General features: G+C 36.0%; 2 protein-coding genes across 5 annotated transcripts; both read right to left on the bottom strand.

The window, feature by feature from the left end:
- Positions 1-50: 50 nt before the first annotated feature.
- Positions 51-2,353, bottom strand: LOC121810001 (37S ribosomal protein MRP17, mitochondrial-like). Of its 2 annotated transcripts, none has more exons than XM_042210873.1 (3): positions 2,202-2,353; positions 1,429-1,641; positions 51-580 (listed from the first exon to the last, which is right to left on the bottom strand). In XM_042210873.1, exons 2-3 carry the CDS (start codon positions 1,609-1,611, stop codon positions 305-307), a joined length of 459 nt encoding a protein of 152 aa, XP_042066807.1. In that variant the 5' UTR covers positions 1,612-1,641; positions 2,202-2,353; the 3' UTR covers positions 51-304. The 2 variants fall into 2 exon arrangements, with proteins under 2 accessions (XP_042066807.1, XP_042066808.1); XM_042210874.1 differs by having other exon boundaries at positions 1,429-1,637; positions 2,202-2,336.
- A 2,619-nt stretch (positions 2,354-4,972) lies between these two features.
- LOC121807856 (glutamic acid-rich protein-like) lies at positions 4,973-10,953 on the bottom strand. Of its 3 annotated transcripts, XM_042208199.1 has the most exons (18): positions 10,543-10,583; positions 10,188-10,221; positions 9,599-10,099; positions 9,208-9,287; positions 9,044-9,103; positions 8,819-8,929; positions 8,670-8,747; positions 7,724-8,302; positions 7,339-7,372; positions 7,186-7,265; positions 7,038-7,097; positions 6,808-6,918; positions 6,659-6,736; positions 6,488-6,565; positions 5,771-6,269; positions 5,604-5,704; positions 5,495-5,525; positions 4,973-5,413 (listed from the first exon to the last, which is right to left on the bottom strand). In XM_042208199.1, the coding sequence occupies exons 3-18, from the start codon at positions 9,693-9,695 to the stop codon at positions 5,274-5,276; spliced, it is 2,217 nt and encodes a 738-aa protein (XP_042064133.1). In that variant the 5' UTR covers positions 9,696-10,099; positions 10,188-10,221; positions 10,543-10,583; the 3' UTR covers positions 4,973-5,273. The 3 variants fall into 3 exon arrangements, with proteins under 3 accessions (XP_042064133.1, XP_042064131.1, XP_042064132.1); XM_042208197.1 differs by lacking the exon at positions 9,599-10,099 and having other exon boundaries at positions 10,543-10,953; XM_042208198.1 differs by lacking the exon at positions 9,599-10,099 and having other exon boundaries at positions 5,604-5,701; positions 10,543-10,953.
- Positions 10,954-20,610: the final 9,657 nt, after the last annotated feature.

Below are 20,610 nucleotides of genomic sequence, written 5' to 3'. Positions count from 1 at the left end.
AATATAGTACTATTATGAAATGAACTGCTTTTTCATCCGACAAATATTTCTAAATATCGAAACGAAAACAGTCAATTATTTAGATATAGCAAAATCCCTACCAATCACTTTCCAATCTCCCTTTGATACAGAAGCACAAATTGCAGCAACAGCTATATCCAGACAAGTGCAAGCATTCTATAAATTGCCAATTTTATCTGATAAAATACGATTGCACAGTTCGTTTTATCATGCTACGAGTTTCAGTTGGTCCTAACCGATGAAAACCACACCAAAAAAGAAGACCATCAAGAACTAACCATCTCTAATTCGTGCTTTCTCCTGATTCAGATTGCACCTCGTCATCATCATCATCGTCATCGTCCTCATCCTCTTCAATATTCATGTTTCCATCATTCAAAACACTCTTGAGATCTCTCAGCTCACTTGCGATATCAACTTCACCCGTTGAGCCCCCTTTGAATTTAAAGTCACGGTGTTTGATCAGTAACCAACGGAGCAACCGGTCTTCCTTGTTCAGATAGTACAGCTCAGAGTTTATGCTAGGCGGTGTCATCATAGTCATCTGTAGCAGTTGGCCCTGCATCAAATACCAATTAATTCTGTCTGGATATTTGTCTTTTCTGTCAACAAGCAGTATTTTCACTGAAAAGATCAATGAAACACATATATGCAGTATATGATACACAATATATAAAAAAATTTGGCTATTGAAATATGTTTATAAGGGCTCTTACTGAGAAAAGAGGAGGGGTGGGGCAGATGGAAAAGAAATTAAGATCAGGAAAACAAGCATGTACGGTGTACCCACATCTTAATGTCCATAGTGATAGGCGTAGAAACACTGATTTTCCTCACATCAATAAAAGATCTAAGAGATGATAAGATTCAAAGTAATAGCAACTAAAGAAGACCTGTCTTAACAATTCTCATATAACCCAGGCTCGAGAGCGATGTTATCTGTGAGTTCTAGAACAAGCATGGTAGTTCGACAACATCATGTAATGTAAGAAAAGGAATGCAAGAAGACCATAAGCCAGTCTCAGCACTATACAATTTTTATTAAAGTAGTCAACTTAAGTAAATAATGCAGAATTGTACCAAATCTAACACATCAGAACTATTTTATTAAGCCAAAACAGCACAACCTGCAAAGTTCATGAACATTCAATTAGCTATAAATGCAATGTAAGCTTTTGATATTATCAATGTTTTGACAAACTTGCGATTTTTATTAATTTAGTTCATAAACGACAAGTTCAAGTTGCTCAAATGATACACGTCAAACAGGGCAGACAGGCTTCGCTTGATATGTCCACTTTCAGATATAAATTCTAGTCTGAACTGAATAAAGTATTAAACAAAATTGATTTTCTACATCTTACCCATTTTTTATTAAACCATGCTGAAGGTGAGCAGAATATATACCTGATAATATCGCCCATCCAGTTTTCTGATTCCATAACCCAATTGAACAGTTCCTAAGGATTTCAAATCAGTCACCACTCCATTTCTTCTGTAAACATGCTTTCCCACTCGCGCAACCAAATCAAAGAGGGCTTCCTTTGGTACAGTGGGTTTTAACAAAAGCATGCAGTCATAAAGAGGCATATTTATGTTTAAACTATATCAGCACCCTATCTGCAAAAAATGTTATAATGAGTGACTCTGTTCAAACAATTACTCAACAACGAAATGTAAATCAACGAAATGTATATACACATAATTAAGGTATGATTCCCACAAGACAAACATCCAATTAAACAGTATAAGCAATTAAACAAGACAACAACAGGTTTCAACAACGAAAAAAAAAACTGAAAATGTGGCTCAACTCACTTCAAATTAGGCTCTAAATCAACTGAGCCGTATATATTTACAGCCTCCTTTTTTTCAGCCCTCTAAACTCAGAACCAGTACGAAGCCTAAAATTGCATACAAATTGATAACAATCTCTGCCAATTCATTGAATAACCCTAATATCGAGAAGAGAAATTTGATTGTCAAAACAAACTAGGGCTAGGTCACATTACGAATCAAGGATCAGGCGGTTAATATGTGACGGCCTCTAGCTAACGAAAATAAAAACTCGAAAAATAGATTGCAATTGTGATTTGGATCGAGGCTTCTAGCTAAGAAGAGTCAATCGGGTGACGAATTCTTAATTGAAAATAAGCGAAGAAATCAGAGTTAGGACTTACGGTAAGGTCGTGAAATTTCGAAGCAGTGCAGACGGCGGCGTTTTCCCTTCCTACCACGGCGGCAGCGTAGGGGTTTTGGGGGGGAAGAAGATGAGAGCGGATGGCGGCGGAAATGGGAGTTTGTATCTCACAGTGTAAAGTAGATTAAAATAATATAGTCATGTAATTAATTATTTTAAATTTCTTCATGGTGAATAGTTGAATTATCGCTTAGTATGATTAATCTAAATGTGATATTAATTTATAGATTTATTACCTGAATTTTAGTTTTTTCTAATCAATGGACAAGGCTCCTTAACTTAGCAAAATTGTTTCTCAAAATAAGATTAATTGAATAATATAGTCATGTAATTAATTATTTTAAATTTCTAGATGGTGAATAGTTGAATTATCGCTTAGTATGATTAATCTAAATGTGATATTAATTTATAGATTTATTACCTGAATTTTAGTTTTTTCTAATCAATGGACAAGGCTCCTTAACTTAGCAAAATTGTTTCTCAAAATAAGATTAATTGGTGGCTAAGAGCATCTCAAACTATTTACACTAAACTTAAAATCATATGAGTGTAAATATCAAATCAAATATGATTATACTAAACTTACACTTAAAAAAATATTCTTCATATTATGTCCTTTTTGCTCACAAAATTTGAAAAAGTTTTTGGTTTTAGTTTAGTGTCAATGGGAAGATAAATATTTTTTACTCAAAAGTAAAAAATGAAATTGATTGTTAAATACCACTGGAGCTAATTATCTATCTTATTTTAGATTTTAGTTTATCATTAAAGATGATATAATATCACCAACTATGAGCAAATTTTAATTTTCCCACAAACTTAACATGGTTATAAAAAACCATAAACTTTGCTATTGTTAAATTTCCTATGATCAACAACTCCGGCCGATGGTGAATTAATATGGCGTGATTTAAGTGCATCTCTATCCATGCTCTTGCCAAAGAGTATAGATGTGGGTCCGGACTCACATTTATTAATTTTTTACTCTCTGCTCTTCCCCAAAAATACAACATACACATTCATGCTCTTCTGCAAGAGCATGCCCAATGGTCCCACCATTCCATTATTTAATTTAAATACTTCAATTGCTAAAAACATTTCTACAATATAAAAATACATTAAAATACTCGAACTACTATTACAAATTTAAAAAAAATAAAAATTACCTACTTAAAGCCTAAAAAATACCTTCATGGAAGACTATTCTATCCCCAATGTTTTTCAGAGACCTTATATCATTGTCCAATGTGCATTAAGTTGATCGGGAGACATGTGAGACGTATTGGCCAAATTGAGTTGAGCCAAAAGGGCCCACAACGAGTTGGTGAACGGTTGAAGTGGCACAAAGGGAGCAGGAGCGGGAGCGGCGCGACTGCGGTTGGTCGTCGCATGTTTCCTTCCTTGCGGCCGGCGTTGCGAACGGCTTGGGCCGGCGTCGGGGCTACCCAAGTTAGTTCCGACAAGCTGGCTAGCCACCTCATCCGAGTCGGCGTCGGATAGGGATAACGACCTCGACCGTTTGTTGGAGGAGCTGGAGGAGGATGATAAGCATCCCCTATACTTCGGATGCGTACGCACCTCCTGCTAATCGTTGAGGTACTTGAATGGTTTGTAATGACAAGATTGGTGGGTCGTCATGGCGGCACTGATGATGTCGAGCTCGCTCTTGCCGCTCCCCGCCGACTGCTGTTCTTGGAGGTAAATCCCCTGGAACTTTTAGATTTCTTCGTTAGCTCTGAAGATGGCATTGTGCACCATACTCTCATTGCCCTCGATGATTCTATCCGGTCGGGGTGGCATTGTACCGGCGAGAGACGCGAAACCAAAACCTATCCCCACTTTGGTTCGTGCCAATCTCCGGATCTTCGGAGATTTTCAAATAGGCTTTGAATAACTTATCCATCTCCCTCGGAGTGTACGGGGTGCGGACGTGAGGGTCACCGCCACGACCCTGAACACGAGTACTACGAGGAGTAGAAGTAGGAGGAGTTTGGGAGCCGCCGCTCTCTCCCGATCCTTGTTCGAGTGCCCACCCGTATGTCCTATCAGGGGCATCTTGCTCGTCCTCCGGGTAAGGCCAGTAGCCACCCGGAATTTGAGAACCTTGGGTTTGAGGAGGGGGCGAGAATTCCGTTTCCGGACTAGGGAATGATGTTGGGCCGAACCATTCGTGGTTCCAACCGCGGGAGTCAGAGGGGTAATCGCCGGAGCTGGACATTTTTTTTGCAAGAGTGAAAGATTGAGAATTGATGAGAGAATTTAGATGAGAATTGTATAGTGTGGTGAGAAATTTTTTGTGTGGAAATGAGGGTATTTATAGATGAAAATGTGAATTTTGGGGGAAAAAATAAAAAATAAATTAAAAGTGGTGAGAAAATGGATATAATTTATTGGGAAGTGGGATTTTTTAATTTAAAAACGATTTTTAAATTAAAATTCGACTTTTTTTAAAAAATATATAGAAAATGCCACAAGCGTATTGAGCAGCGCCGTGCCGTCAGCAATGGGGATGCTCTAATATTCGATTGAACCAACATGATGTAAATTAACATGGCGTGATTTAATATTCGGCTAAACCAACTAGATGTGTCCTAACATCGTAGTTTTTAAGTAGCTATTATCTCAATAGTAAATTACTAAGATTTGATAGAATTAAATATAAAAAATAATCTAATCTATAAAACAGGAGTACAAAAAAGCAAATTTAACCATTCAAATATGGCGTAGAACAAATGAAATTTGACAATGAAATTGATAAAATTCAAAATATGAGTAGATGAAGATGAGGTTTTAGAAGCCAAAAAAAAAGTAAAAAATGACCTTATCTACAAATTTATTGCATAGTACTTCGAGTTTCTGTACTGCTTCTCTAAAATTTCTCAAACTAATTTTACAAAACTATTTACGTGATTAACAAAATGTACACAACAAACAATACACAAAATGATTCAAGCTTAAACCCCTCCTCCTGCTATGCTCAAGTTGATAAACTCATTACCAGTTTACCACCAACCTTGAGGGGAGGAAGAAATCATCTTCCGGTGGTAGCTCATCATCCGTCATCTCCATCATCTTTTCGTGTTTCATCTCCAGAGTCGTCGGACATGTTTTTCAATATGCTTTCCATTACTTCAGCAATTATTTCTTTCACTTCTTCTAACCTATGCCCCAGATCTACTCCAAAGTGCTTCGCTGATTGTAGTCAACAAGAACTAAGAGTGAAAAAAATTTACTTCTTTCATTAACAAATGACCGAATAGGGATTAGACATACCAAGTTGTCGAAAGACGTCAGCTACTTTCACCTGCATTGTAACAAAACATGGAGATTTTAAATAAGAATCAAACATAAGCAACTTGAAATGACATGACTTGGTACTTACTACATCAAAATCTACTTCGTTCAGTATATTCGTCGCTGCAGCATGCATTTCTTCTCTGCTAGGCTGTTTGTTAGCTGCTATTGAATCTTTCCCTCTCCCTGCTATATTCGAAACACTTGATATTGAGTAAACGAAAAGTGTAGAGTAAAGAAGGAACAAAGATTTACCTTGTTCTTTTTTTGAAGATTTGCTTGACTTTTTCTTGATGGCAGATGCACCCTTTGCAGGGACGTCATTGTCTTCCTCCTTTTTCTTCTTGCTCGAACGGGTAGTAACTTTACCCTTTGGTTCTGCTACAGATTCTTTCTTTGATGTTGAACCGGAAGGGTTTTTAGTAGATTTACCAGTTTTTGATGCTGTGACATTGCTTCCTTTACCAACAGACTTGTTACTACTTTTCTTTGAGGAACTTTGCTCAACATCCATATGTTTACCAGGCTCATCTTTATAATCATCTGTTCCTTCTTCTGAGTGATGCTCCTCTTCACTTTCTCCTTCATTATCTGTGTTGTCATCATCATCATCATCTGTTGCTTCTTCTGAGTGATGCTCCTCTTCATTTTCTCCTTCACCAACTGTGCTGTCATCATCATTGTCATCTTCTTCTTCTTCTTCTTCTATAGAAGGCTTTGACTTCTTTCCAGATTGAGAACTCAACTTTTGTTTCTACATGTCAGAGCAATGAACAACACAATGAGGTGTACGCAGAAGGATACAGGGGAATCGAAAATTACAAATTATTACATACGTAGCAAGAAAGAGTAAAAAAACCTCAAGATACGACAATTCTAAGTCTCAAGTATTGCATATCACCATCTCTTTTTACAACCCACAGTCCACAGAAAATAACATGAAGAAAATGCATTATAAAGAAAAAGCCCCACCTGTTTCGATTTTCCAGCAGTCGCATTAGAAGAAGTAGGACTTTTGCTTGTTGATTCCATACTCTTCCGCTTCTTACCCTTTTGATGATGTGTGATCAGGTCAAAAATGGCTAAAAATAATGGTAGTGTAACATCAAAAAAACATACACGACCAAACTACGACAGATTTACCTTCTCCGTGTCAGCAGGCAAGCTATCTGTTGTAGCATGTGGAGATTCCAAGAAGTCCAACAACTTCGTTATAAGTTCCTAAATAACAGAGTTTGCAATCAGACAAGGAAATTCTAGAAATTCCATAACAAGATAATGTAAGATGTTACCTTCTTTGTAGTCGATTTGGTCACATGGATATCGAGAATATCACAGAAAGCCAGCAATTTCTCTTTAACACATTTCTCAAATTTCTCCTTGACTTTTGTTCTTTGCTTTTCCTGTTGAACATTAAAAACAACAGCACTATTAATTAGTTGCAATTAACAGATCCACATTATCATGCCCATGAGTGTTGACTCGCCAAACTCATACAAAGAAAAGATTAAAACAAGGTTACCTCATTATCAGCCCATACAAAACCAGAAAAGAGGCCTATGTTTTTCTTGAGTGTGTGCACCTGGAAATTATATAAAACAGGAGTAAATAAAAATGCTTAGAATCAAACATAAAAAATGCTCATTTGAAAAATTTAGGCTGAAAGAGACCTTAGATTTCTTGCCAAAAAGAACATTGTGGAGAAGCTGTAGGGTCTCATGAGGTTTCGTCTTAGACAACTTGAATGCCACTGCAACGAGGGCTTATTTTCTCATAATTGAATAATTGAGTCACCAAACAGAAACCAAAAAGAATAATCATACCGTTTGGAATGTCTTTAAGTTGCATCCCTTTACCCTGTCACCATAATCAACAGTCATTAGTCAGAATTTCAATAGAGCACAATATGCAATGCACCACCATTGATCCTTTGTGTTACACTAAATCATTACGAACGAAGAGAGTCCTTACTTAGAATTTAAAAAAAAAAAAAAAAGAGGTTCGAAAATGGAATTTTCCATGTAATAACAGTAAAAGTTTACAAGGAGGCCAATCCCAAATGAAACATGACTATTCAATCACACAGACTATTAAATATAATCCAGTCACAAACTATCAACAGTGAAAACAAAAATCTTGTGCATTTCACAATACAAAATCTTGATTTACACACCCTATAATCATCAACCCCACATCAGATAAACTCACATTGTCTTCCTCCTTTTTCTTCTTGCTCGAACGGGTCGTAACTTTACCCTTTTGAGTAGATTTACCAGTTTTGGATGCTGTTACATTGCTTCCTTTACCAACAGACTTGTTACACTTCAATTCAGACTTCCCACTATCTTTCTTACCTCTTTTCTTTGAGGAACTTTGCTCAACATCCATATGTTTACCAGACTCATCTTCATCATCATCTGTTCCTTCTTCTGAGTGATGCTCATCTTCACTTTCTCCTTCACCAGCTGTGCTGTCATCATCATCATCATTTGCTTCTTCTAAGTGATGCTCCTCTTCACTTTCTCCCTCACCAACTTTGCTGTCATCATCATCTGTTGCTTCTTCTGAGTGATGCTCTTCTTCACTTTCTCCCTCACCAACTTTGCCGTCATCATCATCTATCCCTTCTTCTGAGTGATGCTCATCTTCACTTTCTCCATCACCAACTGTGCTGTCATCATCATGATTATCGTCAATTTGTGAAGATTTGGCTTCTCTATCATTGTCTTCTTCTTCTTCAATAGAAGACTTTGACTTCTTCCCAGATTGAGAACTCAACTTTTGTTTCTACATGTCAGATAGATCAATGAACAACAGCACAATGAGGTATATGCAGAAGGATACAAGGCAATCAAAAATTACAAATCTCAGGATACGACAATTCTAAGTCTCAAGTTTCGCACATCAACATTTCTTTTAACACCAATCTCAACCCACATTCCACAGAAAATAACATTAAGTGCATTATAAAGAAAAGCCCCATCTGTTTCGATTTTCCAGCAGTCGCATTAGAAGAAGTAGGACTTTTGCTTGTTGATTCCATACTCTTCCGCTTCTTACCCTTTTGATGATGTGTGATCAGGTAAAAAATGGCTACAAATAATGCTAGTGTAACATCGATACAACATGCATGACCATACTACGACTGATTTACCTTCTCCATGTCAGCAAGCAAGCTATCTGTTGCAGCATGTGGAGATTCCAAGAAGTCCAATAACTTTGTTATAAGTTCCTAAATAACACAGTCTGCAATTAGACAAGGAAATTCTAGAAATTCCATACCTATATACTGTAAGATGTTACCTTCTTTGTGGTCAATTTGGTGACAGGGATATTGAGAATATCACAAAAAGCCAGCAACTGCCCTTTAACACATTTCTCAAATTTCTCCTCGACTGTTGTCCTTTGCTTTTTCTGTTGAACATTGAAAACAACAGCAATATTAATTAGTTGCAATAAACAGATAGACATACTCATGAGTGTTGACTCACCAAACTCATAAAAACGAAAAGATTAAAAGAAGGTTACCTCATTCTTAGCCCATACAAAACCAGAAAAGAGGCCTATGTTTTTCTTGAGTGTGTGCACCTGGAAAATATATAAAACAGAAGCACCAGGATAAAAGATACATAAAAATGCTTAGAATCTAACATGAAAAATGCTCATTTCAAAAGTTTAGGCTTGAAAGAGACCGTAGATTTCTTGCCAAAAAGAACATTGTGGAGCAGCTGTAGGGTCTCATCAGGTTTCGCCTTAGACAACTTGAATGCCACTGCAATGAGGGCTCATTTTCTCAGAACAGGAATCTCAGCAGTGATGTATCATAACTGTATTCAGCTTAAGCTATGAGCCATAAGCAAATTTGAACTACAGTACAAATCCTTAATACTTCTATGTATTAGCAGCCTTCTCTATGGGGAGTACTTGAAAAATCCTCTGATCCAATGACAAAACATATATTTCAGCATAATGATGTTCAACTTTCAGCATAATGATGTTCAACTGTTAGCAGTTTTTACAAGCTTCTCATTATGTAAATACTTAAATATCGGAGTAAGACTGTTGCATGAATAATCCACGTACGTGCATGCAACATTTCACGGAATAGCCGCGTTATGCAATGAAGAAATAAGGTCATATGCGGATAATAATAGGTCCACGTGGACGTCCGAGCTGGCATGGCCGAATGGGAAAGGGGAGTACGTGAGTTCGCTGAGCAGAGGACAGGGGAATATAGGCGGATGCAGTGTGCATTGCATGAATTATAAAAGGAGGGACCACACTCTCATTTTGTTATGTAAGTTGTGTGATTGTTGATTCGGGCTAGGATCCGTGATCCGTAGCAGTTCTCAGTTTTCATTCTCATTGTTATCGTGGAGTTATTGCTTTGTTGCTATTTGTAATTCCTCTTTTGCAATATACATTCGATTGCCCAGATCTATCTATCTTAGCTCGATTGCTCTGTTGCGTGTGGTTGTGCTGTTTGCTTTTGTCGTGTGATTTGCAGTGATCGTTGCGATCTCGCTGGCTTCGAGCTCGAATCGCAACAAAGATATGAATAATTGATAGAAATCCACAATCCTCCTTGTAGAAGTATTCAGCAGTCAGCACCAACAAACACATACCAACAAATTTAAGCAAAAAATAAAGACACCAAAAAGATTAATCATACCATTTGGAATGTCTTTAAGTTTCACCCCTTTACCCTGTCACCATAATTAACAGCCATTTGTCAGAATTTCAATAGAGCCCAAAATGCAATACACTTCCATTAATCCATTGTGGCCAATCCCAAACGAAATATGACTATTCAACCAATTACCAACAAAAGAAACACTTCTATTCAATCACACAGACTATTAAATATAATCCAGTCACAAACTATCAAAAGTGAAAACAAAAAATCTTGTGCATTTCACAATACAAAATCTTGATTTACACCCTTCAATCAGATAAACTCACATGCATTCAGATCAAAATCATCCAAAGATTCCATCATCAGTTCATCAGAAAAAAACAAAAGGTACCTTTTCAATTGACAATGTGTTGCTGGGAGAGGCCCTTGGAGGGTCCCCCATCATGAATCTTTCCACTGTTTTCCTCTGCCTTATCGGCCTGTCACTACTATACAGCGGTAACACCACTTTAGCCTTATTTTTGTTACCTTTTCTTGATCTCTTGTTCAAACTTTCATTCCCCTCTTTCGCATTCTCTTCTTTCGCCTCAGACTTTTCTTTTTCACCATCTTCTCCTTTGCCAGCGTCTCTGTCTTTCTTCTTGCTCCCATCGAAACCAACTTGTTCCTTTTTAGGAGCCATGGATTGGATTGGAAGCCCTCAAGATTTCACAAAAACCCTAAAACCCGAGTGAATTTGGGAGCAGATTGTATCAGAGTAAAGAGAAGCGAGAGTTTGCCATGCACGAGTTGGGAATTTTAATTTTTTTAATTGCAAAATGAGTTCAATTTTGAAATTTCAACTACTATATGGCGCCTTCTTGTTGAGTACTCCTAATAATTGCTTGAAAAAGGATGGTACCAATTATTATGCGTTATGTACTATTCAAAAACTCATACTTCGATTAATTTATTTGGGTTAATTAGGTCTTGTAGTATTAAATTAGTTACTAAATCTTTATTTGTTTCAAAATAAATAACTAAACTTGCATTTTATATTTTATAAGTTTTAATTAATATTTTAATTTTATTTTATTCTATTTGTAATTAATATTCCACCTAATCATTTACAAATAATCCATTTCATTTAATTTATTTTTGTATGTGTAAATAAAAATATTTAATCCACCGATTGAATATCAAGTTTTAAAGTCTATAATTATAGTTGATTTTTGCAATTATATTCACCACATGGTTCAAAAAATTTCAGTTTTTCTATCTATATGGTCATCTTTTAAATATCAAAATTAAATGAATTTCTCAATAAGACAATAAGTTTGGCTGATGTTACTTCATGCCCGTGGCAGAGGAATTTTGGTTCGGCCGGCGGTCAAGGCCAAGGCCCAAGTATATGTCTGTCGCTTGCTGCTTGTTCTTATTCTCTATTAGTTTACTTATTGCGTACTTAATAAAATTCGTGTAACCATGTGTTGTTTTCATATTACTTTTCAGAAACGAAGAGAGTAGTTAATCAATAACGAATGTTCAATATTATGTATATAAATAAGAAAAAAAAATCACAGTATCTCTTTTGTTTGTAAATCAGCAAGAAAAACTTATAGTATGATCGTTGGTCCAATTCAGTATTATAACACACCAGTGTCATTCGTGATCCCAAAATTATGATAAAGGCAAGACACACGATCGTTCACATTAGATAGTCCTGTTCTTGTTTAGATTGCAAAATTTTTATTTAATTGTACAAGAAGGCTAAGAAACTTTAGTTGTCATCATTTATTCTACAACACTAATCCATAATACATCGATTCTTCTTCAGATTAACTAAAGAACAAATCCTACAATGTAATGAAATTTTTCCTCAAAAATAGTAAAGGTTACAGACATCAATTGAATCATGCTATTAGTATCAATCCTAACACCACTACAAAAAATTCGCTAATTAGTGACGGAAATATCCGTCACTAATAAGTGAAATTTCTTCACTGAACAGATTAGTGACAGATCAAGTTTTGGCAGATCCATCAATATAAACTTGTCAGTAAAAAGCTTTAGTGACAGATTTTTCATCACTAAAGTTACTGTGACGGAAACCATAGGCGACTGCTTCGCATTAGTGACAGAGTAATCTGTCACTAATTAGTGATTGACACGTTTCAGTCACTAATTATGTCACTAGTTGTTGAGCTATTGGATGTCGTCACTAATTCCTTCACTATTTTACACTATTTTTGTTGTGCACTTTATCTTGAACCATTGTATTAAATCTTGTATTCAGAAAAATGCACTCCCTCCATACATCACCTTATTGGAATGTCTACCATTAGTTAGTCATTTTTACTTTTAGCAAAAAATAATACATATTCTTTCTCTTACTTTATTCTCTCTTCATTACTCTATTTTATCTCTCATTTTTAACTTCTTTTTCATTTAATATTTTAAATATCAATTTCTTAAATATCGTGTCGAAAAGAAACTTCTTGTGTCCAAAAGAAGCATCTCGAACATAATCATTACATTTCTATATATCTTAATTTCACTCTTCCCTAGCTAATTCCATTCCAATCCACTCTTACATAAATCCATCTGCTTGCTGCCTAATTTAACTACGTAATTCCTCTTCAAAATTGATGTAATCTAAAGTGAAAAAGATTAGTAACAAGTCTTGCATGAAGATGGTAGCCAATCTGTAGTTTACTATTCAAAGTGAAATATCCATCTTTCCATATTAGGCAGTCTTTTTTATCATCGTGGTATATTTTTTCTGTGTCTATAAATTTTCTTAATTTCCACCCACTCGAGCACTTTGGCTTAAATAAGCTCGTAGCTCGAACTTAAATAATTATATTTACATATTGTCGGTGGACATATTTTGTTCCTCAGAATCCGGAGCATACACATTAATTGAGTAGGAAACTTGATTTAGATAAAACGTTACACTATTGTAGTACATGATGAGCAACAACATTATTAGAGTCGTTTCTTAACAAGACTCAACACCTCACACACAACATAAACACACACACACACACACTTTAATATTTATATATTTATATAGAAAAGAAAACATCTCTTTTAGAGTAGTAGAGAGGCTAGTCTGCCTATAGCGCAATTGGTTCCGAAGGGACAGATTTGCAAGAGAGAAGCTAGCCAAGGCAAATGCAGTACTTTCCTTTCGGACCGGTTGCACATGTTGCACTAGCAAACTTTCCCTGCAAAACTTTCTTGCATGCAGCGATGCATTCCGGAAGCGTACAAGGATTCAGATCTATCCCAATTGCAGACTCCACTGATTTTGGAGCCAATGCTAGAAACACCATTAATATTGCTACACCTACAACAATCATATTTTTAATTTTGTAACCCATAATGTATATTGTCTATTTTGGGTAGGTGGAGGCAGATGATTTCTTTGTTGTGCAAATATGGACAGCCAACTCAAGGTATTTATAGAGGTACTAAGAGTCATGATGAGTCATGTAAAGTTTGGTACAACTTTTAATTTTCATGTTACATTATTCTACATCTAAGTGGTGCACAAATGCCAATCAAATTCTAGGATTTCTCCACCGCAATCGTCACATAAATAATCTAATTTATATGCATCAATTTGCTTTGGAGTGCGTGCGTTAAGGGTGAGCTCCCTTAACAAGGCTCCGACGGCGACGAGAAGTCGATGGCAGTGAGAAGACGGCGGACGTCCCGGGCTCTCCCCGAGATCAGCTCCGATTAGGGTTTGCGGAAAAATTAAAGGAAACGAGAAACTTGGAAAATATGTTATTTCTTGATGATTTTAATTCATAACATAGCTCCCTTTTATAGTCTAAGGACCCAGAAAGGAGCTTATTGGGCTTGACTCAAAAATAATTAAATAATGTTTAAAGTAAAATAAAAGAAGCGAAAAATAACATAATTAACTAAGCAAAAATACGCCAACTCCATGCCTCCTCTTCGGCTTCCTTATCGAGGTCGGTCACTGCGCTTAGGAGCCTCCGTTGGTACTGCCTCTTCCTCTGTCGTCGCGAAATCCGCTGCAGTCTCCACAGTACTCGCGTCCCCTGGCTCCGGTCGCTGCTCTGCCTCCTCAACCGATGTGTCCATGGTCGGGGCTGCCGTTGTCTCCGTATCAGTGTGACACTCATCAAGCTTCATTACTGACCACCCAAGAAGCTTCACTGTTGATCCAAACTGACAGGTCAATGATCTATTGGTCTAACGAACAGTGGCGGATCTAGGGGGGCAGGAGGGGGCGGTCGCCCCCTCCGTGCGACTATTTTTCCCTTATCGGGATGTAATTTTACCATGTCCGCCCCCTCCGTTTGCCTCCGGCGTCGCCCCGAATAACCAAAAAAATAGCCATGTCCGCACTAAACCAAGCTAATATTATATATTCCGCCCCCTCCATTTCCGGATCCTGGATCCGCCACTGCTAACGAATGTATTAAAAGTTCGATCCTTATATGAATAAATGAAATTATCGATTCATGATTCAGTCGAACATTAAGTCTGCCCACTAATTTAGCTGAATTACTATAATGTACTAGTATCTATAAATATAGAGTAGTGATAAAATATAAACTCTATATATTGTACAAACTTTAAACTATGATCTCACAGCTAGAAAATGTCAATAGATAACAAAATAACAACAATAAAAAATGTCAACATAATATTAACATAGGATCAACTGTTGACAATATGTGGACGTTTTATATGGTTATTTTGTTATATGTTGATATTTTCTAACAGTCCAGATCACAATTTGGAGTTTGTACAATATTTAAAGTTTGCATTTGATTACATCCTATAAATATATACATAGAGAAATGTGGTAATAAAATATTACTACATACGTTCCCTCGTAGCTGAGTCATTTCTTTTTTGCACTTGTTTGGGGAAAATCATGATAAATAGTTAAAGTGGAGAAATAGTAAACTAATAGAGAGAATAATATATAGAAAACGTTTTCTTTCTTTCTCTACTAAACACTACCTCAATAATTTTTTCGTTCTATCTTTGTATCACACTTTATAATATCAACTGTTTCGCACACAATATCAATATACATCATAACAGCTTTCTATATCAACATACTAATATGGAGTATATCGGTATATTAGTACTCCTTTTGTCCTATTGAAAATGACTAACTTTCCTTTTTGATTTGTTTAACTAAAATGAATTATTGCTAAAAATAAAAATCCATTTATCTTTACTTTATTCCCCATCTCTTATTTTACTCTCTTCGCTATCACATAAATAAAGCTACATAAATTTTTTGTCGCTTAAGAAATAGATGATCTTCCTTGGGACAGAGATAGTATTACGCATGCATAATATCATACTATCTATAACACACAATATTAATTTTTTTCACATAAGTGTATGGTATACGATTGACAGTTTTATTTCATAACTAGCTTAATTTTAATGGACACATGTACACTTTTACAAGTAATTATTGATGTCATTAATTTAGAAAAAAAAATATAAAAATTTATTCCCTATGTCTTATAAAAATAAGTCATATTTCTTTTTTCGTCATTCCCATAGAAATAATCCATATCTATTTATAGTAACTTTTTTTTCCTTCTAATTTACTTTATGATTTATGGGTCTTATCATCCATTACACAATTTCAACTACGGAGTATTTTTTTTTCATTCTTTATTACTTTACCAATCACGCATTAAAACTCGTGTCAACTCTAAATGAGCTATTTCTATAAGACGGCGGGAGTACAATTTAATTTATTTTGTTTAGTTTTTTTATAAATCAAAATCTCAAACCACAAAAGTGGTGAGGGAGAGTACAAGAAAAAAATAATCCAACAACTACAACAAAAGAAACAGAAACATAATCATAAACGACATGACAACACCCAAAGAGCTGACAAGAAGAGAAGATAACAAGAGATAAAGACAGAGCAGAAAAAACCAAACACTAACCGGTACCACCAAAGCAGCTAGCGTCCAGGGACAGCTTGAAATCACAACATACACCAAGCAGGAGAAGAAACAAGCACTTCCCCAACAAGTCATCTTCAACGTGGGCTCGTTCCCCTTGCCCACCTTTTGATATCCTCAAAGTTTTCCATAACATGTCTGATACGATTATATCTTCCAACATATCTCACATATCTCTATTATTATATTATCATATCTTTTCCGTATCTTTATTATCTTGTTCACCAAGTTAGGTTATTCATAGGAGTATTATAAATATGAGTCTTTGTTATCATTTGAAGGCATCATGAAAGAAATATAATTATCTTTATCGTTCCGTCTTTTATTTTTCTACAATTTACTTTTCCGTCTTTGTTCATCGGTTGCTCGACGAGAGGATCCCGCGAACGGACCTTCAATATCCGGCGAATTCTCGCCAATTATCATTGATACGGGTTTCTCCGTATCATCTGGTGCTTTCATTGTGATCTCATCCTCCGTATTTCCGCTATCATGTCATACACCCACACTGACTACGTCCATCGCCAGTTCAATAGACCGTTCCTCTCGCCACTGCCCATGCCGAGCCCCACATCGTGTTGGTACCTCCAGAGCCAGAACGTGCAATTTGGATACTCCTATTCAGACCCGGCGCACCCGATTCCAGCGCTATCCTTTAGCGCGCCAAGTCCCTCTTCGGTGTTCTATCCGTGCCCTGAACCTGATCCTCCTGATGGGAACCCGTTGTACACCCCTGCACAACAGCCTTACTAGCTCTTCCAGGCTCCATCGTCTCCATATCAGCCTCCTTACAACGGTGTAGGCCATATGGAGCCTCTCGACATGGCACGTGATCCGGTGATGCCGAATTTGGAACCGAACCTACAGTTGGCTGCCTTGGCTTCACAGCTCGAGCGTTTGACTGCTATTGTCAGTGAATTGGAGTCTCAGATGGATTCACGTGAACGTTGCCTGGGCGATCCACACGCCGCGACGCGACCCCCCAGCTGATCTCCATCACGATCCATCTAGAAGCTCGCAACCTGTTGTCATTGCTATCCCGCCTCCACCAGCCACGATATCTCTGTCGTGCGACTCCAATTTCGGGTATGACTCAATAGAATTAATTGCCGTTGATAATGATGAAGCAGTGAAACCTTCTCCAAATACTACAATTGATCGACTATCTAGCTGTGATCAAGTTGGAGTGGAAGGGGTTTTCCAGATGAGCTCAACACTCACGCCGTTGGCCGTCACTGATGTCCTGATACTACCACCGCCGCCGCTGTCTCCCGACTCTTCAACAGCGCAGCTACTGGCTGCTACCCCGCCGCCACCATCAGCGGCTATCTTCTTGCCGTGTAGCTCCGATAGGATTCATACCTTATCAATAATTCCCGCAGCTGCTGCCCCATTGCAGGTTCACGAATGTGAAAGGGTCGACATACACTACAAGGGAAAGCTGATTGATGGAACAATTTTCGATCCCCCTTTTGAACGAGGGGATCCAATTGATATCGAACTTGGTAGTGGGCAAGTAATCAAACGATGGCTAATAGTATTGGGGATGTGCTTGGGTGAGAAAAGAAAGTTGAATATCCCTTCCAAACTCAATTTTGGCGAGCATGTTTTTGATCCTGGAGGATTCTTCGTTGTTAGCTTCGTGGTTCCCACCTTGAGGACAAGGTGGATTTCAACCGTGGGGGAGTTGATACGATTATATCTTCCAACATATCTCACATATCTCTATTATTATATTATCATATCTTTTCCGTATCTTTATTATCTTGTTCACCAAGTTAGGTTATTCATAGGAGTATTATAAATACGAGTCTTTGTTATCATTTGAAGGCATCATGAAAGAAATATAATTATCTTTATCGTTCCGTCTTTTTATTTTTCTACAATTTACTTTTCCGTCTTTGTTCATCGGTTGCTCGACGGGAGGATCCCGCGAACGGACCTTTAATATCCGGCGAATTCTCGCCAATTATCATTGATACGGGTTTCTCCGTATCAATGTCCCGGTGAAAATGGAAACTCCGAGCACCATCCTCCTCTCATCCAAGATCCAAGGGGCCAAAAAATAATTTTTTTCTCAAAATCCCAATTAGGCTTGAACTTTTGGAAAATGATCTTATTTCGGATATCCCAGATTGATCAAGAAATTACATAGAACAATGCAATCCAAATTTGTTTTTCCACCTTGCTAAGAGAAATGCCAAGCCATGACATGAGGCTAGCTCCTGGCTGGTTAGGAAGACAAAGGAAGATATTCCACCTAGCAATCGATAGTCTTCAAAACAAAAATAAATAAATAAAGTTGATATTTATGTTATTTGTTAAATTAATAATTTTAATTATAATTTTGATGCATTAGAATCACACAAAATATACTAAACAAAAATAATAATGCTAGCCTAGACCAAACGAGATTAAATAAGAGCAATATTGATGCATCCGATCGATGGCCTTTTAGTTCGAGACACCTCTAACAAAAAATCCTTTTTAATCGAGGAACCAAATCTAATTGTTTAAAAGGTCTTGTCTATATTTAGTGAATTAGTTTATATTTGGAAATGATCACTACCCATTAATTAGTTATTTATAAGTGCACATTATTTTGATGAATATTTGTAATTGGCCACTATTAACATGCGATGTCTAGTGATTCCACGTCCGTAACGATGATGCATTTGATTGGACACCATTCTCATCCTATGATTAACTTTTAATTTGTGTGTTCTTTTATAATTAAAGCAAGATTTAGTAAGAGTTAAAAATGGGAGTTAGGCAGAAAAGCATAGTTTTATATCATTGAGGCACCAAACTTTTAAGGTTTGCGAATTAGAGAACAACAATTGCCGGCGCCTTTCCACGCGTTGAAGTTCGATAATACTATGTTTTGAGCACTAATTATAAGCCAAGATCCTCTAGTATCTCACCTGAATACTCAAATATTTCTATATAGATAGATACATATATACATTTAAGAAGTAGTATTTCTAGAAGGGAAAATGATATAGTATAGTTTGTTTCCTCCAATTATTAGAGGGAAGATACACTCTAGTGCATGAGTGTCTCGACCTTAATTAAATCACAATTATAACTAATCATTTCTAATTAAGAATAATCTTGTTTGGGGATTGATAGAACCTAGTTGGGAAGGATGCATCGTAATAATTATACGATGAAGTGTAGCTCAGTTGGTAAAATATTTTTTCTCTTACCAATTAGTCTAGGGTTTGATCAGTCAATACAAGGGTAAATGAGAACTCATTATTGATTTTTTTAAAATAATAAAAAAAATACAAAGACCATTTATTACAAAGTTCTTAAAATTTATGAAATACATTCGGACAAACTCCCAAATATTCATAATTAATTTTAAATAACAATTCCACAATAAAATTATTTGAAAGTGTGCGGCCTTTTTATTTGATTTGGACGAAATTAGAGAAATTTGTGTTGCTTAAATTAGTTATCTCTTATCTGAAGGTATATTATTATCCGGACATGGTCGTGTGGTTATTTATAATCCTTATTTACGAAAAATTAGATAAAATGCCGTTCTTCTAAAGTAAAATAAATGATTTAATAAAACAGGATAGTATAAAATGACAGGTAGCACATATACACAACCACTCATCGGCATTTCTTCCCAAATTTAGTAGAACAAAGCTTAAAACGTCGTGACATTCTTGGTGAGGACATTACCATTCAATCCTAGATATGCCAACAAAAGAAATTGAATTTAGTTAATAATAACACAGTTTGTAAATGTGTTGACTCATCAAAGTAAGACCTATCTGAAAAGAAAAAAATATACTACTACTTCTTTTTTCTTGGAAATCAATATATGAAAAAATAACTATTAATATTTATAGTTTCCCCATATTTGGCAATATTCTATTTAATAATTAAATTAATTAATCATTTTATATTTTAAGTTGATTTACGGTGTATTTTAAATATTATTCTTTTTATTTATTCAGTGTAGTTTTATTCTGGAGTGTTCGGTTTGCAAGATTGTATCTCGGGATTAAATTTGTATTTTGTAGTGTGTTTGGTTCATGAAATTTAATCCCACAACTCAATCCTAGATGGATAATCATGGGACAATTAGTCATAGCTAACCCCCTATGACTAAAATAATTTCACAGCTTCATCCTAAATTATATCTTACCATTATTTTATGTTAGAAACTAAACACCACCAATATATAATCTGTACCACATTTTGTTAGGGTCTATGTGTGAACAAATTATGGTACGTATATATAGTAAAACATTGATATACTTTCGAATACTCTAATACTTTACTTATATGATACCCCATACGAATATAATACTTTATCAAATAGATCGATCATGTATAATAAAAATTAAAATTAAAAACACCTTAAATGCATTATTTTATAATGAACACGTAGATGTATATCACTAAATTTTTAAACAACATGAATTTATTTACAAAAATAAAAATTAATATTATTTGAGAACATAACTTTTAAAATA

Source organism: Salvia splendens, chromosome 6 (genome assembly GCF_004379255.2).
Source record: "Salvia splendens isolate huo1 chromosome 6, SspV2, whole genome shotgun sequence".
NCBI lineage: Eukaryota > Viridiplantae > Streptophyta > Magnoliopsida > Lamiales > Lamiaceae > Salvia > Salvia splendens.
The sequence above is the reverse complement of the archived record's forward strand: the minus strand, read 5'-3'. Positions and strand labels throughout refer to the sequence as shown.

What these genes read in the sequence shown, in the direction of transcription:
- LOC121810001 (XM_042210873.1), bottom strand. Translation starts at nt 1,611, where the DNA reads ATGCCTCTTTATGACTGCATGCTTTTGTTAAAACCCACTGTACCAAAG. An exon ending in TGGATGGGCGATATTATCAG is followed by an intron (nt 581 to 1,428) that starts GTATATATTCTG and finishes TATTTGATGCAG; the next exon opens with GGCCAACTGCTACAGATGAC.
- LOC121807856 (XM_042208197.1), bottom strand. Translation starts at nt 10,833, where the DNA reads ATGGCTCCTAAAAAGGAACAAGTTGGTTTCGATGGGAGCAAGAAGAAA. An exon ending in ACACATTGTCAATTGAAAAG is followed by an intron (nt 10,222 to 10,542) that starts GTACCTTTTGTT and finishes TTATGGTGACAG; the next exon opens with GGTAAAGGGGTGAAACTTAA. An exon ending in TGACGTCTTTCGACAACTTG is followed by an intron (nt 5,414 to 5,494) that starts GTATGTCTAATC and finishes GACTACAATCAG; the next exon opens with CGAAGCACTTTGGAGTAGAT.